The 27,278-nt window shown below is 40.7% G+C and overlaps 1 protein-coding gene across 1 annotated transcript; it reads right to left on the reverse strand.

Annotated features, from left to right (window-relative positions):
• Positions 1-222: 222 nt before the first annotated feature.
• Positions 223-27,278, reverse strand: CTSF (cathepsin F). The gene is made up of 14 exons (XM_072117877.1): positions 26,994-27,278; positions 25,592-25,705; positions 21,341-21,422; positions 21,192-21,244; positions 21,035-21,110; positions 20,809-20,922; positions 19,294-19,439; positions 18,885-18,981; positions 17,501-17,581; positions 13,775-13,894; positions 11,351-11,415; positions 6,243-6,333; positions 6,112-6,170; positions 223-4,916 (listed from the first exon to the last, which is right to left on the reverse strand). Exons 1-14 carry the CDS (start codon positions 27,198-27,200, stop codon positions 4,842-4,844), a joined length of 1,380 nt encoding a protein of 459 aa, XP_071973978.1. The 5' UTR covers positions 27,201-27,278; the 3' UTR covers positions 223-4,841.

Consider the following 27,278-nt stretch of genomic DNA (forward strand, 5'->3'; position numbering starts at 1 on the left):
AGCAGCCAGTCTGGCAGATTTATACAACTAGGCATGGCTGTGTTAATCAGCATATCATGCAACAAGTCTGAGATAGGAAGAGCGACCCAAACCTAATTTGGGTGCCATCACCTCTAGTCAACACTAAATAAAAAGCTTGTACAACCCCTTTATCGTTAGTAGTATAGGTAGTAGTATAGGTAGTTTTATCTTCCATTAAAAGTGAAAACAACAAGACCAAGAGGCAAACCATTTCTTAATTTTATTTATTGTAACAATGAGAGCCCACAAATATTAAAATACTAGTAATTTATCATTAAAATATGGAGGTATAGACAGAGGTTAGCTTATAATGTACAATATTCAAACCCGTTTTGTGCAGTTAAATAGGTTAATTTGCATGATGCATAGTTTTATTTCAGACTGACCAATTATAGTGTATATTAAGACAGGACTGCAGATACAGAACCACTTACAAAAATGTAACACGTATGGGAATTAATATGCGTTCAACAACCAAACACCACTAAAGACAACAGCAGTTTGTTAAAATAGCAGCTGCACACTATAATATATATACACACACATATACATATATATATAATATATGTATGAAAAATCTGCAGGCATACGTTCGTGTGCATGTAGCCTAACTGTATTGTATAAAAAAGTTTGTGCTTAATGAACAAAAAAATCTGATAAAAATGTGTAAAAAAAAAAAGTTATTTGTGACCACAAAAGTATGTTTTCTGCTCATGTTTAAGACCTCCACCTGCAGCATTTATTTGTTCAGGAAGAATTTTGTACCCGACCGACTCCCTCTTAAAGGGCATCTACCACCAGGATGAAAGATTGCATGCAAATGAGCCCGAGGGGCTCCAGGCTCCATTAATACCTATCGAGCATGGAGCCCCTCTGGCTCATTTGCATACAGTTCTTCATCCTGGTGGTAGATGCCCTTTAAGTTTTTAAATTCTGAATAGAGCCCATGCTGGAGGAACCCCTGCACTCCAGAGTAAACTTGAGCAGTAGATTATTTAATGGACCCATGTGCCTTTAGGGTGAAGACACACATGGCGTTTTTGGGCCGTTTTTACCAAGTGCGTTTTCAGATAGTTAAAAACGCATGTCCGTTTTTCCGAAATTGCGCAATGAAAAACTGACAAAAACGCATGCGTTTTCAAAAAACTGATGCGTTTTTTAATGATCTGAAAACGCACTTAGTAAAAACGGCCCAAAAACGCCATGTGTGTCTTCACCCTTAGTGTGCTAATAATAATCCCTGAATGCTCATCAAGTGATTCAGCGTTCTTGCTACTTACTTTTGTGCAGTGTGCAGAGCCCCATGCTTTTTTGTTTACCTGTCTGAGCTCTGATGAATAGGAGGGGCTGCAGCGGCAGAGTTATGACCTGCTCCCCACCCCTTAACAGTCTATCTAGTCTATAAGAGAGAGGAATATCTGTACACGTGCGGAGGGCAGCATGGTGAGAACAGGGAAAGGCTGAAGCTCTCAAGGGAGGCAAAGACACAGGCACATATACATGCAAAGACATGTATGCCTTCAAATTTATGGACCCGCTGAAGCAAAGCAGAGTACAGTAGTTTACTATGTCTGGTAGTTCTATTAAGGGGAATAGGGAGAAAGCTAATAGGTTGGAGCATCGCTCCATTCAAAAAAAGGGACAAGGAGACTTATATTTACCATTTTTCTAACTAGAACCCATCTCGTGGTTGGGTGATGAATTGTCATTCTGGTAATTGATTATTAATTATTAAACAATTTCTTCTGTTCCTACTGCAGATCTCCTACAGGGAAAATCCATCACTCCAGAACTATAATTTGATAATTAGGGAGGAGACGGGCTTATCTTTTCCCATAAGTCAAAATGTTAATTTGGCAAGCAACTATCCAATCTAATTCATATACACTAGCCAAAACAGAAATTAGCTCATCATAGCTTATGATCCACTATCAACCCCTTCTCGCATAACAATCAGAAACCACACTTTAAATGAGAGAAACTGCTTCACTGAAATGGTTAAAAATACATGAAAAATGAAATCTCTGTGGCCCATTTTTCCAGGTTTTGTGCTTTCCCTGCAGAATCACTTCCTGTTTAATGGTTATTTGTTCTAGAAAGATGCTACAATGTCTTCTCAATGCCTCACTGGTCATGGATGTAATTTATAATTGGACCAGTTGGGAATTGCTGCATGGTCCTGATATGTGTTAATGAATAATACGCATTGTAATGAATTAGTGCTGGCACCAGCAAAATGCTTTAATGGCTGTAGCTGATCCGTTCAGTGCCGTCGCATCTTTCTTGAGATTCAATGCAGCGGAAAACGGCGCAAGACATGTTACATCAATGAATGAAAAATGAATGCGTCTCCTCTGTGTATAATTACACCGAGCTTCTGACTGTGGTTACAGCACAATTTGCTGTGCAGTAGAATGGCTACAGGAACAAGATGGACAAATCTGGGTCACTTATCAGTACAGCAGAGTCATACACAATACATGACTAGCACTGTACTCATAAATATATTATCCCTGAGCATCTTCATTAAGCTGCTCTTCTCTCCAATGTTCTTCTCAAGTCTTTGTTGTACCTGCTGCAATACGTGTCTGCACAGATACTGAGCCGTGGTATGTGGTCTCATTATTACTCTACTAATCTGTCTTACAGGAATACACATGGATCGCAAATGAGGAGTTTGTGAACATTTTTGCTGGTTATTAGCCTTGGATCTGGAATGCATTAAGTTAAAGGGGTTGTCCTAAGTTTAGAAGTTCTCTCTTATTTACAGGATAGGGGATTACTAGATGAACAGTGAGGGTGGGACTGCTAGGACCCCCGTGATCACAAATACGGGGATCCTGTTCTCACTAGTAGGTGAGGCATCAGGTCGACCGCTATGCTTGGCTATCTCTGGCACTCATATACAGTAGTCAGTGAATGGAGCAGCAGGACGCATGCTTGACCTACCACTAGATCAATTAGTGAGAACAGAATCCATGTACTTCAGATGGCAGGGATGCCGCTCTCCTGATCAGTGGGGTCCCAGAAGTAGGACCACACTGATCAGCTAGTTATACCCTATGATGATTTCTAAACCCTTGACAGGGTTTTGACCATCAAAATCCAGCATGATAAACCAGGGACACTTGCTCATAGCCATAGGCACTGTGTATGCTGTTATCTTCTTAAATTTGTCATCCATTACCTCCTTCCTTCCAGTAACAACTTTTAAAATTATGCTAATGAGACCCCCAGGCCATTGCAGAGTCCCCAATCCCTGCAGCACTTCCCCCTGCCTCTGCTTGAGTAATTCAAGGCAGTAGAGGAAGTTTCAGCACACACTGGAAAGGGAAAGTGCTCCTTGCACACTGTAATAGCCCTTAAGGCTCATTTAAAAGTTGATTTTAGAAGAAAGGAGGCCATGGGTAACAAATATAACATTACCACAGCCACAGTGCCTGAATCTATGAGTAAATGTCTCTTTATCCATGCTTGATTTTGATGGTAGATTTCCTTTAATTTTGCATAAATTCTTTAGACAACAATTGACCACAATCTTTTCCATGCATCAGGTGCCACACATATTTACATTGTATTCATTACATAGAAGGGCATGGTTTGGGTACTACTTGAGAGCTCAGTGTAGAAGGCTTCACACTGCTGCCTACAAGCCATACAATACAGAAAGCTATTACATTGTATCAGTTACTACCAAAGTACAGGGCATGAGGAACATCTCCATTTATAATGGAGCTGACACATGTACAGAGCATGCAATAAGCTTTAACAAGAAGTAAAAAATTCATAAACGGTAAATATATATATATGCTATGCCCCCAGCTCCTTTATCTTGGAATACTAGCCATTCCTAATAATACCATGTCACAGCAATAACAAAATATACATTTCTATAAAATCTCCCAGGCAGAGGGCTAGTCAGGCTTAGGCCTCTTGATCTATTGGCCGGGCCGTGCGGCCACCAGCCCCCAGCCACAACTAGGGCAGGTCCGATCTGGTGTAGTTTTGCATAAAAACCTACGAACTAAATATTGCAGGGTTTTAAAAAGTATGACCCACTCTGCCAGCGGCCGTGCCCGTCCACATGGCGTGGGGGTAGGAGTAGGAACAATAATAATCTAATATTCTCACAGTGCACAAGAATGTGCGATTATATCGGTGCTTCTACGACAGAAAACATGCGCAGAAGCACTGATAAAACTCCCCCATATGTTCACATATAAATGATTTCGGATCACTTCACCGAAGCTATAGGACAAGTCAATTGCTGGTGATCATGTATAAAAATGGTTCAGGAATGCAATCCGAGGTATCAATTACTGAATTTGAGGTTGTATGCATCAAATTTATCAAGAGATGCTCTCCTCTTCTAAATAGCTTAAGTGCCTGTTTGGTTTCCCATGTACCCTATGGTGGTCATAGGTTTGGGCTATAATTTACACCAACTTAAATTACACCATAAATTACAGTACATCTGTCTGGGTCCAGGGCGCCTTATCCTTGAGTAAATCACAAATGTGTTATGGTTGAAACGGAATATGCTGAACTAATCCCAGTCATGAACTGGTATCTGCTGCTATAAATTTTGGACACTTTTCTCCAAGAAATACATAGCTCAACATGAAATACTGCAGAAGTCACTCTCAATGATCAAATATTAAAAACAAATAGTAAAATCTATTAATTCAGTGCTATCCAGTTATAAAATTTTCTTTCATTAAAATCAGACTATTAGTTAAGACTCTGTAACTGGACCTCAGGAAGTAAGTACTGGAAGACTAATCCTGGGGCAGACAGAAGGATTTCATCCAGAGAAGCCTCTAATCTATCACTGCAGAGCTGCACATGGTGTTCATCCCACATGCACCAGTTCCTCGATATAAGTAATAATATCCCTACAAAAGAGAATAGAGAACATTTTTAAAAGGTCAAAAAATATGCAGTTTTGTACATAAAACAAATACATACTGTACCACTTTATTCCATTTTAATATAGTAAAAAATATAGTAAAAAACATTTACTAATATCCCCTCATATTTGGTATTGGTGCATTCAAACTGCCATAGTCTACAAATCAAATCCATTATTTAACCCATTTGGGGGGCGCCATAAAAAAAAACAGCTCATGATGCATAAAAACCCCATCAACTAACTCAGTCGGTGAAAAAATAAAAAAGTTCTGAAGTTTTTACATCTCTATCTTTCTAATGTTTTAATAAATAATTTGGATTCTGGTACTGTATCGGTATTTAGTATTGTGATAATTTTCCAGATATCGTATTGCAAAATTCTGGTATCTGTGGAAACCCTATACCAGTTCCAATGTACATACAAATTCAACTTAAGAACAAACCTACAGCACCTATCTTGTACCTAACCCAGATTAGATTCCATTTTAGATTTTTGCATTAAAAAAAAATCTGTGGCAAAATATGAAGCATAATCCACCCTTAACATATACCTAAAGCAGATTTGAAAGTCATTTCCGTGGCTTGTGAACATGACTTCATTATAACCAATACCTTAAAGAAAATCTACCGTAAAAATCAAAGCATGACAAACCAGGGGCACTTACTAAACTAATAGATCCAGGCACCATGACTGTAATCTTGTTATATTTGTTATCGTTGGCCTCCTTCCCTCTAAAATCAAATTGTATAATTATGGTAATGCACCTGAGGGGCTCTGGTGGTTGTTTCCAGAGTCCATCAGTGATGTTTTATCCCTTGTAACAATGGGCAGAGTAGGTCTTCCCTCACCCTGCAGTTCCTGTTACTGCTAGATTATACAGGCAGAGGGAGAAGAGAGAGACATATTCTGCTCATTGTAACAACCGGTAAAAAGACATCACTGAGGGGCTCTGGAAACATTCATCAAAGGCCCCTCAGGATAATTAGCATCATTTTAAAAGTCTATTTGAAGAAATAGCCCATGGATATCAAATATAAGAAGATTACCACAGTGACAGTGCCTGGATCTATAAGTAAATGTCCCTGGTTTATCACGCTTGATTTTGATGGTAGATTTCCTTTCAATAAAAAGCCACTTTATAGATCATAGAATAAATTTCCAAGCAGCCCATTTATTACCTCCTCTCCCCAGTCTTTTCCCCAGCTGTTCTTGATTGCCCAGAAAGGCTTTCCATTACCTAGAGAGAAGTAAAAGTGATGAAAAGAACAATACATTAAGGTGAAAATAAATGACATAAATTAGAACTTACGATCACCATAGCCCACTAAAAGAACAGCATGGTCAATCATCCACGGGTTACAAAAGATGCGGAATGGATGAGATATTCCTTTACGGTAAAACTGAAAGAAGCAAAGAAGAAAGGGGTATCAGTAAAGGGTCTTCTAGTCATCACATGAAGAACATCAACTTTATCCTCTGACTAGCAGCTACACTTACAACTGTGTATATGAGTGAATATACATACTATACATGGTGAAAGAATTATAGAGTGACAATAGAAAGGAAGAAAGAGGGCAAACTAAATAAGGGAGGTAGTTTAAATGAAATCGTGAAAAGTTACATTGTTTGCTTTTTCCTTAAAGGGAATCTTACAGCATTTTTAAACATACAAAACCACAGGCAGTGTTAGGTATTGTCCCTGGAGAGGTGTGTAATCATACTAGTAGCAGCAGCAGGACTATGAAAAATATTTCAGGTTTAAAAAAAAAAGTCCGTTTTCGAAACTGGTAAATGTGCCAGTTTCAATAGTAAGTCGGCACATCCGCATATGTTAGTAGTATTAAATGGGAAAGACAATTGGAATCACCAGGTACATAAGAAGACTCTCGCATTGCACTATTGTGGGACCGTGCACGTTATTCATGGCTGACATGGCTTGCATAGGTATCTAAGAAGTGTCTCCGCTGGGATTGTGCCGCACGTGCCCCTTTTGCGGCCAAGCTGCGCTGGCTTCCAATGCGACAAATTAGGGGGCGTGCCGTTGGACGGTCCGACTAATTCGGACCAAGCGCCATATTTAACTTTAAAATTGTGTCGCACGCCTTATGTTAAAGGTGCACCACAAAAATGATGGTAAACTCTGTCGGACCAGTGCGAGGAAGCATCAAACTCATGATTTCTGGCACACGATCATTGCACGCAGCATTATACACGGACAATGCACTTTAAGTGAACTCTAGTGACTTTGTAAGTAAATGTGCCCCTATATGTTAAGCTTAGCTTGAAGAATTGAGAACATCCAAAAGTAGCAACAGCTAGACGAAGCACAGGAGTGCACGAAACAGTCAGTCGCTGATTTTCAGTGCCTTGCTTTACCTCCCTGTCCTATGGCTTTATACGAAATAAAGAAGATTTGTTTGGCGAGTGAAGCTTTTTTTGTCCATTATTGCTACTTTTTTATATTCCAGGATTGTAGTTGGACTTGGGGAACTTTGGTCCACTGGTTATCTCTTCACTGAGCACAGCACGACCTTTCTGCTTTGAGTCTTTGCTTTAACAGCAGTTACTCAGGGGGGAAAGCTGTGCTGTGTGAAGAGATCTCTCACACCAGTGCACCAGAGATATCGAACGTGGATACAATCCTGGAATATAAAGCTATGTTACTCAGTCCTTCTGCTGCTGACTACTTACACAAAGTTATGGTTACAAAGTATTTCAGGGCTACTACCTAACACCTTTAAACATCTGTACTTTCTTGTCTCTTACTTAATATTGCACAGAACTAACACACACAACACAGCAATCAGAACTCAGCTTTCATTTTCCTATAGCAGTTCTCTAAATGAAAGCGGAGATCTGATTGCTTGCCCTAAGCAACTAAAACAGCTTTGATAAATGAGGTCCACATTACTACAAGATAGGTTCCATAGGTTTGTTCTTAAGTTGAATTTGTACAGTCAAAACTGTACATTTTATAATTGTAGCTCCAAACAAAAATTTTTTTTGTCCCGCTGACAATTGTAGTTTCAAATTTTTTCGCGGTCATGGGACCAAGGATTATCAATAAAACTTCATTACAGACACTTTACAGATGATCATTGGGACTATAGTAAAGCATCCAGAGAGCTTCACCAGAGGTCACAGTGGTCTGTCTTTAACTAGGGGTCGTCTGTAAGTCAGGTGTCCTTAAGTAGGGGACCGCCTGTACACTTCTAGCAATATTATAAATGATGTTTAACATCTTGAAGAAATCCTCATATCCACTCACTATCATATCTGAGCTCATATTTAAGTTGTAGGAAGAAAGAGGTCAATGTTATCTGTGCAACTCATGTGGCAGAAGATAAAGATGGTTTTCAGATAAAGATTGTCAGTCGCCCTCACATTCTGTAACATATCTAACAATAAAAGAATTGTTTTGGTATGACTTCTATGGACTAGAGTTTTGTAATGATTATAGAGTAGAGTTTTTTTTGATTATATGAGGTCCCTCAAGTCTCCTTAAATCCAAGGTGGAAGCTGGAAAACACCTTTCATGTCATTACTACAATCATCTCTGGAGTAAGTGTCATCTCTCTCAGCAGACGACAACTGAGTTTATTTCCCCACAGAAGGAAGAGGAATACAATAAAATAAAAAGAAATAGGGACTAAGTGCACAGTTTTTCATATATATGTTTAGATCCATTAGCCCAACAACTCTCCATCGAACTAAGAATAGTTGGAATATAAATCAAACCCATTGGCACACGCCCTTTACACCGAGTGCACCAGAAAAAACCTGGTGCACTCAGTTTAAACTTGTTAAGTGCTCACAGGGTGTGCCAGATTATTAAAGATCATGCACTGATTCTCAATAATTTGGCGCAGTTTGCATCACTAATGATAAATGTGGGATATTGTATGACTCATTAAAACTAGATTACAGTATAACCTACTGGTTTTTAGTTTCTTATTATAGATTGATGTTCTCTATTTTTCTGTCCATGATTCTGCCATTTGTTTTAGTGCCATGTGTACTAGTACCAGCATTTAGCAATATACTTTACACTAGCCTCGTGGTCATATGAAGCAAGGGTCTTGAGACCTATAGAGGGTTTTGTAGGCCTGGTCTACGAATATTGGATGTGTTACTAATCTTTGCCAATGTATTGTCACTACGATTCAAATATAAAGATGAAGTGGCACCAGTAATAAAACATGTTCCTTTATTCTAGCTTAATTAAAGGGAACCTGTCAGCAAACATTGACCTAACAAACCACTAACAGTATGTTGCCAAGAAGCTGAACACCTTCCAGATCATGTTTCTTTCATGACCAAGCGTGGTGGCATCATCCAGAAAATCTATTTTGACAACCAATTTACATCTCACTTATAAAGTCAAGGAGGCAGAAATTTTAACACTGAAGTCAAGCTCTCTCTTCCTCAGAAAGCCCCCTTGACTGTAATTAATGGTCCTGCATTCAGAGACATCACTGACCAGATTTCCTGAAGCCCGATGCATGATGTCAATCACGGAGGAGGAGGCATTCAGAGTTCCGCACCTTGACTTTATTGCAAAACTCTCCTCCTTCTCTTTGACTTTATACAACCGATTGACATCTCACTTCAAAGCTGATTTTCTGGATGATGCCACCACACTGGACAATGAAAGAAACAAAAACTAGACGCTGTTTGACAATAAACTGGTAGCGGTTTATTAGACCAATTGCTGATGACAGGTTCCCTTTAAAAGCATACAGTAGGGTCATCGCAAGTGTGAAACAACTTATCGAGACTGTTGTCCTTACCAAGTTGAGAACCACCTTCTCTACAAAGTGTCTATCTGTTCCATGCTTGTGGACACATCTATTGTCAGTAGTGGAGGAAATGATGGTGTTTGTGGGAAAAGTGTTATTTTTTTATTGACAGAAATCCCTTACAGAATAAGCAAGTGGCAATTTGTTATTGATCCTATTAAGCCCTTAACGACTTGACCCTTTTTAGTTTTTGTGTTTCCCCACCTTCAAAGATCCATAACTTTTTTTTTCATTTTTCCATGCTTAGAGCTGTATGAGGGCGTCTTTTCTAAATAACAAGTTGTACTTCCTACTGTCAGTCTTTAATAGGAAGTAGTTTTTGTTAATATCCAAATAGGGCAAAATTGACGGAAAAAAAACTAATTTACACTATTTCTTTGTGGGTTTTGCAGTTACGGTTACACTGGGTGCTCCATAGGACACATTCCCTTTATTCTTTCGGTTGGGACGATCACAAGGAGACAAATTTTATATGGGTTTTATACTTTAGTGTACGGTGCTGTGTAAAGTGTCATTTTTTGCAAGAGGAGAGGATGTTTTCATTGCCACCATACTGAGGACTAAAGGACCTTTTGATCACTTCTTATTCCTATTTTTATATGTTGTAAAATGGTGAAAAAGTGGAGTTTTTATTTTGATAGATCAGGAATTTTGGAACATGGCAATACTCAACATGTTTTTTATGATTTGTATTCCACTATATTGCAGTTTTGCCATTGCTCTCTATATGTCTTCCTCTGGCAGACACTAAGAGATCAGGCTATCAAAGCAACTGATGGTGACCACTTTCGTTAGACAATCGAATCAAAGATGGCGGGGTCATACGCTGGTGGCATTTAGATGGTGCTCGCTATCAGTGCTAGTAGTGACCGAGGTTGTTAGAACACTCCCTGTATGGAGAGAGCTCAGTCTTTTAGCCCTCTAAATACACCTGGCCTAGCACTTTGCTGTAATAGTACGGTTAGGGTTGGGATGGCGTTAACTATATATAAAGACATAGAAATTTGTTTAAAAAAATATTAGTTTAACATTAAAACATATGTGATTTTCTGGTGAAATATTCCACTTAACTGCTTCACAATTGCCATATGGCTATAAATTTCCTAACTATACCTACCCCATGCAGACTGATATGTACAGACATCATGGCTGTGGCTAACGGTGAGCAAATAGAATATCTTCTGAAACCAGACACAAGGGGGGTCATTTACTAAGGGCCCGAATCACGTTTTCCCGTCGGGTTACCCGAATATTACCGTTTTGCTTTGATTTTCCCTGAATTGCACCGGGTTTTTTGCGCATCGGCGCCAGCATGCACGCGACGGAAATCGGGGGCATGGCCGTCAGAAAACCCGACGGATTTGGAAAAACCGCCGTATTTTTTTTTAAAAGTGTCGCTTGACCCGCGCTTACCTGCTCCCAGCAACGAATCGTTAACTCCAGTGAATTCCGACGGACTTCAGTGCAGCATCGACACCTGGTGGACATCGAGTGCAATACCTTAGTGAATCACCGGAAGAACCGAATCCTCCACAGAGAACGCGTCGCTGGATCGTGACAGGACCGGGTAAGTAAATCTGCCCCAAGGTGTTATTTTGAAGACCATTTAGAATCTTACCTGCATTGCAAAAGCATTAAGAGCTATGGATATGGGCCCCTTCTCTGCCAACCAGGCCGCAATCTCTAAAAAAAAAAAATAATTATGTAATGAAACTAGAGATTTAGTGTCCATGGATGAACATTTAACACAAAAAATTGTTGAAGTCCTGTACCCACTTTTACAACATTTCAAAGACACTATTATGTATTTTTTAATACAAGGCTACATGCAGACAATAATATTTTTCAGCTTTGTGCTCTCCATAATAATAATCATTTAAAAAAAAAATAATAATAAAAAAAAGAGATTGAAAGCCTCATGGACAAAGTGATGCCCCACTTATGGCCCATCTGCCACACAGGAGAGTGCCACACACCCCAGTGTTGCCAATGGGAAATGACTGAAATAGGACTTGCCATATCTTTTGCATGCACCATTGCGTGACCGTGCCCAATAGAAAGCATATGGGCGATGATTTAGCCTCTGCAGCTAGCTAATGGCCAAAGCACACAGACTTGTGCATGAGGCTTTAGCCTGTGAAAAGACAGATCACACTTGGGCCGATTCTCAGCAGTGAAAAATAATTTCTACAGCATTTTGCATGCCTTAATTTTTAAAGGACATCAACTACCAGGATGAAGGATTGTAAACCAAGTACAGGGACATGCAGGTGTGTGCCCCCTCTGCTAGGATCTGCTTTTCCTTAAGCTTCCTATGCCCAGGTTTTTAAGAAAAAAAGGCTTTAAAAATTATGCATGTGAGTCTGAGGGGCTCACGGCTCCATTAACACCTATGGATGCTAGCACCCCTCATTTTCATTTGCATAATTTTAAAAGCCTTTTTATGTAAAAACAAGGGGTTAAGAGTCTAAAAGAAGAGCAGAAGGGGCACACACGAGTAGGTCAGTGTGCTTGGTTCACAATCCTTTTAGTGTCACCGGATTTGATGGCCATTACATTTTGTTAATGATAAAACAGTGATGGGGGGTTATTTTTGTGGGATGAGCTTTAGTTTTCATTTGTATAATTTTTTGATCACTAGTCAGGTGTTTTGGTGTAAGGCTTTGGCAAGGGGGTAATATTGATACAGTTTCTTTTTCGCAAGGCATTAACTGGGTGGGATGTGTTAGGTTTAGAGTATAAATCATTTAGGTCTAGGATATATAACTAAGAAACAGACTGTAATACGTCCTTACTGTAGGGCATTATGCTTCCTGGAATAAAACTGACCTGCATCTGATTAAAAATTAACGGACTTCCATTGAAACCCATAACTAGCTCAGATGCCACAGTTTCATGGCAACTTTAAGCCAAAACCGGAGATGTTTGGCTTTGTAAAAGAGAAATTACTTTTAACAAATGGCCTACAGATTCAAACATGAATTTTTAGATGATATGTCAGTAAAGGATATTGTCTGCTTAGGTAATGCTTAATGTCAAGGGAGCTGCTTTACAAGGTACCAAAAAAAGGTGTGGCTTTCCTTATCTCATCCTGGAAAACTTCTTTGTGTCTATGGCTATAGGTCTCCACATGCCTACAAGGAAGCCAGAATTGGCCGTCTCTGTACACTGTACTGAAGAGACCCAACTAGATGAAAACAGTGCTGTCTACAGTTAGGAGTCTGTTCCTTCTAGAATAGATATACTGGTTTGGTTTTTATAATAATTACTAATTCCTTTATTTATATAGCACAGGGACCGATTTGGCAATCTAATCAACCTACAAGTATGTTTTGGAGTGTGGGAGGAAACCCACGCAAACACAGAGAGAACATACAAACTCTTTTGCAGATGTTGACCCTGTGACTTGAACCCAGGTCCCCAGCGCTGCATGGCTGTAATGCTAACCACTGAGCCACCATGCTGCCCCATATTATAATCCTGTATCATGTCATAAGACTTCATGAAGGTCATGCTTGCAGGCAAGGGAGGTGCCTTAATAAAAGAGGCTTGGTTTTCCTTATCCCATCCTGGAAAACTTATTTGCATGTTTTCCCTATATCTAGTTACATCAGCAATTTAAAGTTATACAGTGCTATGTAAAGAAGTAGTCTGATCCCTATGGATATCTGCTCTATGACCTTATATGCTTATGTCAGTACCGGTATTATAATTTATTCAGATACTCCCATAACTCCACGTCATGGAAAAACTGTGTGCAAAACAGAAAGTCCGGAATGTAAACTGATATACCCAATATTTAAAATCCAAAATGCAGGACAACGCTACCAGGAGACACCCAGAACATGGACAGCACTGAATCACTGGCTACTGCTTACAGAGGGAAGGAGCCAAACCACAGGACAGTTTTAAACTATGACAGATTTATCATCCAGCACCAGACACTTCTATGATTCTTGTGCAGATAATGACTGTCTAGTCTAACTCAGCACTGTCTAACCCAAGAACACTTCATAATTCGGCCCCAGTATCTTCTTCTTACGCGTTTCATCTTTTGGAATCTCCACAGAACTGTTGATATAAGCTGAAACCTTGGTGGTAGAGAAGCTACATCGTTCCTTATGGCCAAGGTAGCTGTAATCTTGTTCAGACTCAAGTCCTCCTAAAAAATTAAACATAATACTGTATATAAGAGAAGGAAGATCATAAAATATAGAGATGTCCCTTGTGTCTCTACACTGATGAGAAAACACACAAAAGGTACTTACGGCTACCAACCGTGTTCAATAGCTTTCAAATATGCTTTTATAATATATTACTATTTTAAGATATAATCAGGGAAGATGAAATCCCAAATATTTTGCTGTTCTTTTCTTACAGGGGTCATTCCATGAAAGACATGGTAAGAGACCAAAAGTCTTCCTTGAATCCTGCCTTTAGCACTTCATTCACTACTAAGGTATAGGGAAACAAATTGGAACGGCACCAAGCAAAGGTCGGGTGCAGGTCTTCAAAGCGGGTCTGACGTGGCTCGCTAGATGCAATGAGAGGGTAGGATGAAGCAGCACTCCAATATATAGTGAAAAAGAAGAAAGTTTATTCCACCATTGATGCGACGTTTCGCCTTATCGTTAAAGGCATTTTCAAGCATAGTGTTAGTCAGAAGTCAGCTGACTTAAATAGGCGGCGTTAGTTAGCGCCGGAACACGTGACATATCATACAAAGTATCCAAAAACATGTTAAACAATATAAAAAGACATGTTCCAGATACAACATGTGTAAAGTGACATCATTAAGTGCAGATCAACAATAAAGTGCATAATTATTATAAAGAAGTCCGTTGGTTGTCAAGGACGCTATCGACATGTGTGAAGGATCATAGCCATCATACAAGTGTGTCACCAATCGTGCGTAGAGCAGTGTCCATATACAAACAAGAGTCCCATGTCGAGGTATCCAATATTTGAAAAAGACGTGTGTTCACGGACCAAGCATCAATGTGAGGCTGTCAATTAGCCTGAATTCTGTGTGCAAAGTCCGAGGCTTGCGCATGCGTAGAAGGGTTATGGATCCGTATATACATCCCCCATACGTTCGTGTGAATATAGCCTAAGACTAAAACCATTAGGGAAGAAAGACGTATCCCCATGGTATCGACCTATACCATCCACAGTCAGAATATTGCTTCTATTATCCGCAAAAATTGGTGTATCCTGAACACATTTTATAAACAAATTCCTGAGTTTCAGGCTCCCCCGCTGTTTTCTTACAAAAGGAGTAGGAATTTAAAGGATAGACTTGTGAAGGCCGATGTTTCGTCCATTGGAAGGAATAAATCCTCCCGCACAGGTTGTTTCCCATGTATGTCCTGTGAGAACTGTGCCCTAATGCTTAAAGGCGAGGTGTTCATTCACCCCACCTCAAAGGCAGCGTACAAAATTAAATCTACTGTCACCTGCAGAAGCGATTTTGTTATTTATGTCTTACAATGCCCGTGTAATCTGCTCTACGTGGGAGAGACTACCACTGAATGCAGATTACGCCTCAACAATCACAAATCTAGCATTCGTACCAAGAAGCTTGATCTCCCAGTCCCCTTTCACTTTCATGAAGCCGGCCATAAACTTGACGACCTTCGATTTTCCATTATTGACAGAATACCTCCATTACCCCTGGGTGGCAACAGGGAGTTACTACTGAAGCGCAGGGAGGTACAGTGGATACACAAATTAAACTCCCTGAACCCAAAGGGTTTAAATAGGGACTTTCCCCTTAATGTATTCCTCTGAGTAACAATATTTGGTTGCCTCTGTCTTCTATTGGACCTTTTTTCTGTTTACTTCCTATTCCGTGCAAGTAGATAAATACATATCATATTACTGTTATGTGCTTGTAAATATCTTTTATATATTTGTATACCATGCGAGGTTCCACTGGTATCTCTTTGTTTGGGTTAAAATATCCACACTTATGGTTTCTTTTCTTCACTCCACAGCAGCAATTGAACCACGATGTGGACATATATGACTCTCCTGGATGCGGTGACATACAGGTGATTGGGCTACTTTGGAAATTATGGATACCTTGGACGGGACCACGATCCCGGATGGGACATACGAGACGGGTTGGTTCTTTCTAGCCTTCTTGGCACAATAAGTGACCTCCTGCCCGCGGTCCTGAATGTCCTTGGTCCTTTCTCCTTCTCCCCCGTTCATCACCGCTTATAGTCCCGCTTGGTCTGTCAAAGTCTGGCCGTGGGTTCTTAGCTGCAAAGGAGTTGGGCAAAACTCCCGTAATGAAGATGGTTACTATGTGGATCCATAACCTTTCTACGCATGCGCAAGCCTCGGACTTTGCACACAGAATTCAGGCTAATTGACAGCCTCACATTGATGCTTGGTCCGTGAACACACGTCTTTTTCAAATATTGGATACCTCGACATGGGACTCTTGTTTGTTTGTATATGGACACTGCTCTACGCACGATTGGTGACACACTTGTATGATGGCTATGATCCTTCACACATGTCGATAGCGTCCTTGACAACCAACGGACTTCTTTATAATAATTATGCACTTTATTGTTGATCTGCACTTAATGATGTCACTTTACACATGTTGTATCTGGAACATGTCTTTTTATATTGTTTAACATGTTTTTGGATACTTTGTATGATATGTCACGTGTTCCGGCGCTAACTAACGCCGCCTATTTAAGTCAGCTGACTTCTGACTAACACTATGCTTGAAAATGCCTTTAACGATAAGGCGAAACGTCGCATCAATGGTGGAATAAACTTTCTTCTTTTTCACTATATATTGGAGTGCTGCTTCATCCTACCCTCTCATTCACTACTAAGGTGTTGTCTGGAAGGTTTTCTAGCAAAGCCCCAGGGAACTGAATAGCGTACTCATGTGAATCCCCAACATATACACCATAATTAAAAAGACAGACTTTAAAATCCAACTTATTTTTAAATTAACAGTATGCTACCTTTTGCTAAAACAAGATGGGAATGTAGCCTTAGTCTACATTCACACACATATTTGGGGGATGTATATACGGCCGACATATATATACAGTGTATATACGTCCCCCATACACTGCAATGGGCGGATGTCCTATCTTTCTCCAGAATACAGCGCAAAACGCAATGTTCCTTTATGGAGCAGCGCTCGCCCCCTCCCCCCCGGCGCCGATGTGTGCCTGTCGTGCTACGGTACGGCGGGCCCATGTCAATGTGAATGTAGCCTTAGTATGTGTTTTTTTCTCACCACAGCCCCTTGATTATGTAAAACCCCTTTAAGTCTACATACTGTTCTTCTGGTAAAAGGATTTAAAAATGTGCTTTCTTTCCAAAAAACAAAGAACTGAAAGCAAAGATGTGCCTTTAGCGCCATCTGTCTACAGAATATTCAGATATTTACTAGAGCTAAAGAGATAAATATTTGAGCTATGGAGTAAGAAACTGTGCAGGAGGATTACATTTGCAATGGTTTACATTCAAATAAATAAGGATAAGTCTTATGCCAAGCACAACATGGTAAATGAATGCCTCTGGTCACTACTGAAAAGTCTGCAGCCTCATCCGAGAGCTACATTCTCTCACACCTAATCCTGGAGTTGCCAGGTGTCGGATTACCCCTTTAAGTGTTCAAAGGCATGGCATATTCTATATATCTTTGGCAGATTACATTAAGAACAATTACATATATGCCGTGTGCATTTATTCTGCCCCATAAGATGCCATGTTACTGTAAACCTACCCAGCTTCTCGATAGCTTCATATGCATTGGATGGGAGACCTCCTCCACAAGCTTTATCTACACCATCACAATCCACCAGCTCTGAAAAACAGAAACCATAGGAATTATAACAGAGCGTCAATGAATGTTACACACTAATAGGAAATGTGGGATTGTAATGATAACTTAATCCTTTTGTGATTACTCCTGATCCAGTCACTGTTAATGTGATCTGAAGTGCTTTACTTTTATTTATTATAAAGCAGAACACCAAGGGGAGATATACATGTTGGCACAGTGTGCCTTTTAGTAGATCTGGCACCTGCAGCACTGCAATTCAAGGTCTGGCATAAAACTGCACCAGGAAAGCCATAACCTGGTCCCTTTGTCACAAGTTTGTTTGTTATCCTTTATCCACAGTATAGGTGGATATCAATCTAATCGTGGGAGGTCTGACTGATGGGACCCTCGACAATCACAAGTATGGGTTCTCAATAGAGATGAGCGAGCACTAAAATGCTCCGAGTGCTCGCTACTCAAGTCGAACTTTTTCCGATGCTCGAGTGCTTGTTTCGAATAACGAACCCCATTGAAGTCAATGGGAGACTCGAGCATTTTTCAAGGGGACCAATAAAATGTGTCATTTTATTGAGAAATAAGGAAGTCAGTCCTGTTTCTTCGTTTTTTTTATTCAATGGAATATTCATGGAACTTCAAAAAGGAGAATGACCCGTGTTAAACATCTGCAATGTGTTCTTCACACATATTGTTCTTCACATACTATTGTGAAGAACACCTTTCTGCACTCGTGTCTTCTGATAAGTTAGCAGATGTATGGAAACATCTGCAATGTGTTCTTCACTGTGTTCTTCACTTAAATGATCCTTAAATGAACCTGTGTTCACTGTGTTCTTCACTTAAATGATCAAGTAAAAGCTCGATCTCGAGCAGGTGAAATACTCGTTCATGCTCGCTCATCTCTAGTTCCCAATGATCACAAGAATGGCAGTCCCATTCTCAGAAATGGACCAAGCATGTGTCCTGCCACTCCATTAAATGCTGTGGGAGCTTTCAAAATCTGTATTGCCTTCATAGTCAGTAAATGGGAGTGCCGAAGATGGCTCAACGCTGCGTTTCATTCACTTAGTGAGAATGAGGGTCCGATCGGTCTCAATCTCATTAATGGTGGAAGTCACAGCTGTCAGAACCCCTCTATAAGATTGTTATCCCCTATTGTATTATTAAAGGATGTTTATAGGTTCCATGACTCGAGATATAACCGTTTGAAGTTTGCCAATGTCTTCATGTCTATAAATGGGCTACCTGCACAGGAAATATGCCAATAAAACGTATATAGCTGCATGGCAGTCGTTAGGGGTTTATTTCACTCTTCCAGCTGCAGTACCTTGCTCGGACAGGGAGACAAGTGACCCTTTCTTCAAAAACCATTGTCCCTCAATATTTCCAGTTACTGAAAAAGCCCAACAGGAGCCGCACATGCCCTAAACAGGTAGAAGATGGAACATGACAGCAATAAGTAACATAGGAAGACACATATAGCAATACCAATACAGATGTACTACTGAAGTACTACAGTGACAACACCCTGTTATGTAACCATGTAAGAATGCTGACACAACATGTACTTGCAGAATATCTATAAACACAGGGAAGCAACAAGTTTCTGCAAACAATCCTTGCACAACCAATACTTGTGATAGGAATAAAGAAGAAAATAAAAGTGCAAAACTGACATAAGTTCAATTTTGTCCAGAAATATTTGATGTGTCACAAATATAAGCACTGGGCACTACCTGGTTCTTGACTTCAGTAACTGCTCCATGTTCTCTCCAATCCCATTGTGCCGGAGAAGGATCCGTTGGCATCACAGCCATCTTCATAGGACGAGTGGGTTGACTGGATAGTAATGGATTCAGATACAGAGTCCGGAATTCTTCCTCTAAAAGTTGGAGAGTGTTCATTTAATAACACAGGTACATTCCAGACTAAGATTGTGTGTCACCTGGTAGGGTTGTATTCAATATGTACATCCAGTGTAAGTGTTAGATAAATCTATGACAACAAATGGTAGGGAGACTGGCAGACGAGTTACCCCATAGTGATTCAAGCACTGTCTATTCATCACCTTATAGAATTTGCACCAAATAATCAGCACATGAATAGGAAGCGTGGTGGTAGCAAGCAGTCAAAAGCAGCACATAGTACAGGACGAGATGGCTGACTGCTAAGACCTCTTCCATGACAGAAAGAAGGAGGGGAAATGTCAAAGTTTATAATGCGGGGCGGGGGCAGAAGAGAGAGGGAAATGACAACAAACTATTTTGTTTCACCTTATTATTTACAATGAATCACATTAAATGCTATTATAAAGTTAAAGTATACAGCTTTTGAGGGATAGTAAATATGTATATGTTAGCATTTTCAAATTTATATTTAATAAAATATAAAATATCTGTTATTAGAAATGTATTATAAAAATATCTATTTTTGTTCATTTTTTTAAATTTTTGACAGCTTAAAAGGCTGTGGGAAGAAAACAAATAACAATGAACTCCGGTAATGCTCACAATGGAGCATGGCTCCATTCCAGCTGTAAGGCACTGTTCACACCTATGTCTGGGTTTTCTGCTTCACTCTCTGTTGAAGTATTAGCATACAAAAGGGGCAAGAGATTTTCCTTGTAAGCCACATTCCAGATCATATTTCTTTTATGACTTAGTATAATGGCATTATCCAAGAAAACTACTTTGGATTGAGATGTAAATTGGATGTATAAAGTCAAGGAGACGGAGAGATTAACACTCAAGTCAAGCTTTCTCTTGCTGAGAAAGTCCCCTTCACTGTAAACGATGGTCCTGTACCCGGAGACTTTACTAACCACATCTCCTGGAGTCCACATGATGTCAATCACAGTGAAGGAGGCGTTCAGAGCTCCAATCCTTGACATTTTATAAAGTCCTACTTAACTTTAAAAAATCAATTTTGAAGCTCACTTCAAAGTTGATTTTCTGGATGATGCCATCACATTGGATCCTGAAAGAAACAAAAACTAAGTGATGTTATGCTACTTGGCAATATTCTGGAAGTGGGTTATTAGGCCTATTGCCGATGGCAGGTTCCCTTTAATATTGTAAAAGCAAGATGTACAGTTAAATGAAACTGCACTAGACATTACATAACAGCATAAAATACAGATTCTACTTGCATACAGTATTTGGTAAAATGTTCCTAGTTATTTCCTTGGGGATATTGCAATATTTCCTCTAAACACTCCAGCCGTTTCTTACAGTTACAGCCCCATTTCTCACCTGTGAGATCACTAAATTTAGTTACACCATATTCAGCTGTTCCCTGGTCCTTTTCCTGAATCTCTTTTGCTTTCAAGAGATTTTGAGAAAAAATCTGTAGCCTCATCAAAGCCTCTGAAAAACAGGATTAGAGTATTGGGTAAAATAGTAAATATTACATATTTTTTACATGCATAATCAAGATGCATGTAACAGATAACCCACTAGAGCCGAGTAAAGAGATTACCTTCATCATCTTTGTATTTTTTATTGTAAGTATTCACAAAGTCCTTAAATAATGACAAGGTTTCCAGCATCTCATCCTAAAAGAGGAATTGTAACTATAAGTATAATACATATAATATCAGACAGCAAGGAGTGAGGTGGGAAGCTTCATCTTATACCTCTCCTGTCATGGAAGCTTCAGAGGAGGATTCGTCTGATCTTTTTTGAAGTCCTGCAGAAGGAAAAAAATAATTATGACATAAAAGGACTGGGGTGTGATAGTAAAACAACTGCCCAATAGATGTGGAGATGATCCATAAGTACAGACCTTCTTGGGAACACTTTGTCTCCAATACTTTTGTCTCATTTACCCATGGGACCACTAACATGGAAAATTTACATTGGATTTCCTGTTAAATAAAGAATACAGAAACATACATTTAGACCAGGGGTCAGGAACCTTTTTGGCTGAGAGAGCCATGAACACCACATATTTTAAAATGTAATTCTGCGAGAGTCATACAATATGCACATGCCTCCAAGACAGTAGATAGGTAGCCACGGCACATGGCCCCCAGTAGATAGGTAGCCACAGAACATGCTCCTTAGTCGATAGGTAGCCCCAACACATGCCCCCAGTAAATAGGTAGCCCCAGCACATGCCAAAGGTAGATAAGTAGCCACATCACATGACCTACAGTAAAAAGGTAGCCACAGCACATGCCCCCCAGTAGATAAGTAGCCCCACACATGCCCCCAGTAGATAAGTAGCCACAGCAAATACCTCCCAGTAGATAGGTAGTGCCATAACATAATTGCCCCCAGTAGATAAGTAGCTCTGGCACATGCCCCCAGTAGATAGGTAGTCACAGCAAGGGAATACTCACCTACATGCTCTCCCTTCAGCATCTTCTCATAACTCCTGCGCTCTTCTTTATGACTCAGACGCCACTGCCATCATTGCTTGGGTCATAGAGAAGAGTGGATGCGGCTCTACTCTAAGACACAGGTACAGCGATGGCACCTTGGTCACACAAAGGATGCAGGCAGTTGTAGCATCCCTGCCAGCATCCAGTGATCATTGCTGTGTGTGTCTTAGGCTATATTCACACTGCCGTTGCCCGCCCGTACCGTACCGTAGCGGGCAACGGCAGTGTACGGGGAGAGGAGGAGGAGGTGAGCGCAGCTCACCCCCGCCCCTCTCCATAGCAACCTATAGCGCACGGCCCCGTATTACGGGAAAAGATAGGACATGTCCTATCTTTTTCCCGGGTACGGAACGGTACGGTGCCGCACGTGTGCTGCACCGTACCGCTCCCGTAGGGTGCCGTGCGCTCATAGGAGTGTATGGGGGACGTATATCGGCCGTATATACGTCGGCCGTATATACGTCCCCCATACGTTCGTGTGAATGTAGCCTAAGATGTACACACTGCCGATCGCTATTAATCAATGATTTGTCTGAGAGCCACATACAGCCATCAAAAGAGCACCAACTGGCTCCCGAGCCATAGGTTCCCTACCCCTGATTTAGACAATCACCAGTAAATAGTTGGATTCAAGTGCACAAATCCATTCAACAGACTTTGGACAGATAAGTACAGTACAGGGTTTGTATATGTAGAGCTATACCATTTCTGACCATTACAGGACATGTATTGTAGATTTTTATCAGCTTCCCCAGTTGTGGAGGCTGCAGACTGGCTGCTATCTATGAGAATCCTCTCCATAACTCCCCCTTTCCCTCAGAATCATTCAGGATGTTATAGAAAAGTACTGACCAGCCTGATGTGAATAAAGTTCTTAAGACAGAAACTACATATGTTGCACTTGTAACCCGTCATTCAGCATTGAAGGAAATCTACTATCAAAATCCAGCATGATAAACCAAGGAAACTTACTCATAGATCTGGGCACTGTTACTGTAGTAATCTTCTAAGATTTGTCATCCATGGGCTCCTTCCTTCTAAAAACAACTTTTAAAATTATGTTAATGAGCCTGAGGGGCTTTACAGGCTGTTATATTGGCCCTTCCCCTATTCTCCCTTTAGCATAAGTGCTGACACATAGCAACTTGTAAAGCTAAATCACACAGGGTCTAAGGTACCTAAGTGTTTCTAGGTTATTATACTTGATTTTGATTGTAGATATCCTTTAAAGACGACATCCCAAAATAATTATACAGTGTCATGAGGTATACACCATCATTGGTATACGTCATATGACAAGTCTAAGCTGACCCAAGTATAAGCTGAGACCCCTAATTTTACCATCAAAAGCTGGGAAAACCTATTGACTCGAGTATAAGCCAAGGGTGGGAAATGCATTGGTCACAGCCAGCCCCCATGTAGTATACAGCCAGCCCCCATGTAGTATACAACCAGCCAGCCAGCCCCCATGTAGTATACAGCCAGCCCCATGTAGTATACAGCCAGCCCGCAGTTTGCCAAGCACATAAAAAAAAAAAACTTACATACTCCCCTTTGGTCGGTCCCGATGTCCGGCGCAGCTCCCCGATGGTCTGGTCTGCACGGATCCTCATCTTTCTTCTTTTAGCTATAACAGCCAGTAGAGGCAGGTCTACACGTTCTGCCGACCGACGCACACAATGACGTCATCGGCGACACCACCACATCGCAGTGTGTGCCGGCCGGCAGATGGCAAGGACGTGTCTCTGCCGGCTAATACAGCATAGAGAAGAAAGAAGAGGAGCTGCGCTGAGCATCGGGGCGCCGCAGGGTGTGTATGCAAGTTTAATTTTTTTTACTTGACTCGTGTATAAGCCAAGGTGAGGTTTTTCAGCACATTTTTTTGTGCTGAAAAACTCGGCTTATACATGAGTATATACAGTAAGTTGTTTACAACATGGAATTTTATGTAAAAATATATCTGGGTCAGTGATACTAAATTGGCACACCCCTTGAAAATATGATTCTAGTTACTTTAAGTAGATTATATTAAGGGAGGATTAAACAAAAAAAAGCACTGATTAGCTTTCCTAATGACCATAGAAGATGGGAGAATGTTGAGGCAAAGTTACTTTGAAGTTTAGAAGTTACAGTTTAGAAATGTACCAGATTTATTGCCAGGACTGAAGATCAGAATCAGAATTGTTATAGTTTTAGATTTTGGTACATCTGAAGTCCTTTCAAAAGGATCAGAAACTTTTAATACATTTGGTGTAAGGCATAGACTGTAAACCATTAGGTAAACATGAACCAGAAGTTCACACTTATATCATAGTTAAAGGGGTTTTCTCACATCTCAATTCCCTAGTGATGTTTACACAATAAAGGTCATTTTAACCCCTTACTTCGCAATATTACTCAGTTTTATTGCTGTTTTAGCTCCCATCACTCTTTAAGCAGACACAATATTATCCATCTAGTTCTGTGGGGTGACAATGTGGTTATATTATCAGGGTACAGGTGTATATAGACTTTTTTCTGGCTTCTGACATTGTACTAACACACTGACACATAGAAGAAGAGATAAGACAGATGAGAGAAGCATGAGATGCCTAATACACAGAGGCATGACAGACAGGCTGACAGACTTGTACACTGTTACACTGTGAGGTCTGCTACATCTCTGTTCTCACGGTTATGTGCCTTATGTGTTTATGAAATTGTTTTGATAATGCTTTGTTAGACTCTGTTCACATATCTGTAGGAATATTGTGGTTGACATATATTGGCTGCCGAGTGACTGCACTTAAAAATTCATCATTTGATTGCATGAATTATGAACCAAACATACCTTGAGAATGCTATAGCTACACTGATGCAGAAACATATTATAAAATTATAATAATTAGGTCCTCCCGCTTCCGTGCCTGGCTCCACGCTTCTCCTCTCACATTAGTTATGCGCTGCCTGAGAGAATGATGTAATCACTGTGTAGAGCCTGACAGGCAGAAGTAATCGATCGCTGCAACATCCCCCACCTAATGTGTATGAGTGATGCAGCTCAGGTTGATTAGTCCTGTCTGGAAAGTTCAGGAAGCTCCTTGTGTAATGTTTTTATGTATGGCACCCAGCTTTTCCAAGGGTCTGATTGTTATTATTGTTTTTTCAGCAAAACCACTCGGGGATTAAACAAGATATGCTTCTGCATCAGTGTAGCTACAGCATTCTCTAGGTACGTTTGGTTCATAATGCATGAAAATCAAATGCTAGATTTCCTTTAAACCTGTCCATATTTGTATTGCAATGTGCTGGAATATTTTTTGATAAGCCATCCATTCTGGCTACTGGCTATTACAGTAGCATATACATTCTGCAGATGGGAAGACTATAGAGTAATAACAGCCACAATGAGAATCCCCCTCCTTGGAATAATGACTCCATCACCGCAGTCAGCATGTCTGAACTCACAACTCCACCTCATGTCAGCAGATCTTTGAGTCATTGCTCTGAATGAAACAAGTTCAAATTCCTAAGTCATCAGACCGTCAGCTGACTCCAGTACTGACCTGAAATGTCCCACAATCCAGCGTGACCAGTTTGTGGCTGTGCACAACATGATTTAGTGTCAGCCTGTGTTTTATGTAAACAGCAAATGTTATCTGGTGACTTACCATGAGTGATGCCGAGATGTGAAGACCACACTTATCTAGGTCATTCTCATCTCCCTTCTTACACAACGTGCGCCCCAAGAAGATGGTGAAATCATACTTCATACCTGACACCAACTATAAAAGAAAACAAGAAAATCTTATATGGATAGGATCATATAGACATATATACGTTTTTAAGTATATACCACCATAATTAATATATCCCTGTCTGATGAGCAGATAACACCTGTAGCACCACGATACCAAAGACAGGCAGCTGCACAGCGCACCATTACAGAGATCCAGAGCCGGTGCTCTCCCCAAAACCACAGAACCTTCAACTGATTGTGGAATATTCTTGATCAAAGGTTTTTCTACACATCCAAACCAGTCTTTTCTGTTCTTCAGTTCTGTTGGGCAGGTTCTAGGTGGCCATGAGCCTGTTTTCATCCAATGAATGGCCTCCTCGGACCACAGGATGATAATTCCGTTTTCACACTTCCATTTTGTTTTAACCCCTGTGAGGTAATAGACTTCTGAAAAGTTGTCTCACATACGCTGAAGTGTGTAGTTTCTTATAAGGTGTTACCATCTCTCAAAGTCACTTGACAGCTGAGTTGTCCCTTAAAGTATAAGGCCTGGAGATTTTCATGAAAGTGAGAAAAATCACATCTTGTAAGCCTCATAACATCCCCCAAAAAAATGAAAGGTTGCATTAAAAAAACATGCAAGCATAAAGCAGACATTCCCGAAATGTTACTTCTTAAGCTATTTGGGTGGTTTGACTCTTAGCCTCAATAGCAGAAGAATTACATTTAGAAAATGGAGAAATTTTAAGATTTTTTGCCAAGTCTGTTTCTTTTTCAAAACAAAAATATAAGTAGTGGGTGCACTGCGATTGTGTTGCACGCGACCCGGCTTCCATGCGTCACAGATTAGGGGCCATGCTGTCGGAAGGTCCGACTGATTCCAAAGTTATAACCACTAAGACCAGCTGTACACAACATGATTTCCAGGATGTATGTCAAAGGTTTTTTGATGTTTGCCATACTTCCTCAATTGTTAAAGAGGTCACGCCCACTGCGTTAGTCCTACTCCGTGTTTATTTTGCGTTAAATGAGACATGTCCTATTCCTGGACATTTTCTAATCACAATCAGTCCTATTGAATTCCATAAAAAAACGGACAGCACTCAGTTATGAAGTGTGGGTAATCCGTGTGGAATCAGTTTTTGCATCTATTGCTAGAAAATATCAGGTGCCAAGTCCCTTCATAGAGGACAGCAGCGGACATCTCGTCACACTGCACTGGAAAACGTCTCGTCCACACGTGACACAGGGGCAATAGTGGCCCCCAGCCTGAGCCCACAACACAGTGACACAGGGGCAGTTGTGGCCCCAGCCTGAGCCCATCCAGCACGCACCTGTCTCCGGAGGTCGCTGACCCGCAGTGCCCGGTACACGTCCTCCTGGCCGCTGGCACTATTGTACTCCCGCTCCGCCAGGGCCACCAGTCCCTGCACCTCAGGCTCATCCGGGGACAGCTGCGACCACCGCACCGGGGGCAGACCGCTCACCAGCCCCGCTGCAGCCAGGAGCAGCAGCCAGCGCGCACGGACAGCCATCTTCATCACAAGTCAAATCTGCTGCCGGCTCCTGCTAAGGGAGGATGTAAACAAGGCTCACGTGACTGGCAGAGCGGCGGCCAT

Source organism: Engystomops pustulosus, chromosome 7 (genome assembly GCF_040894005.1).
Source record: "Engystomops pustulosus chromosome 7, aEngPut4.maternal, whole genome shotgun sequence".
NCBI classification, from domain to species: Eukaryota; Metazoa; Chordata; class Amphibia; order Anura; family Leptodactylidae; genus Engystomops; species Engystomops pustulosus.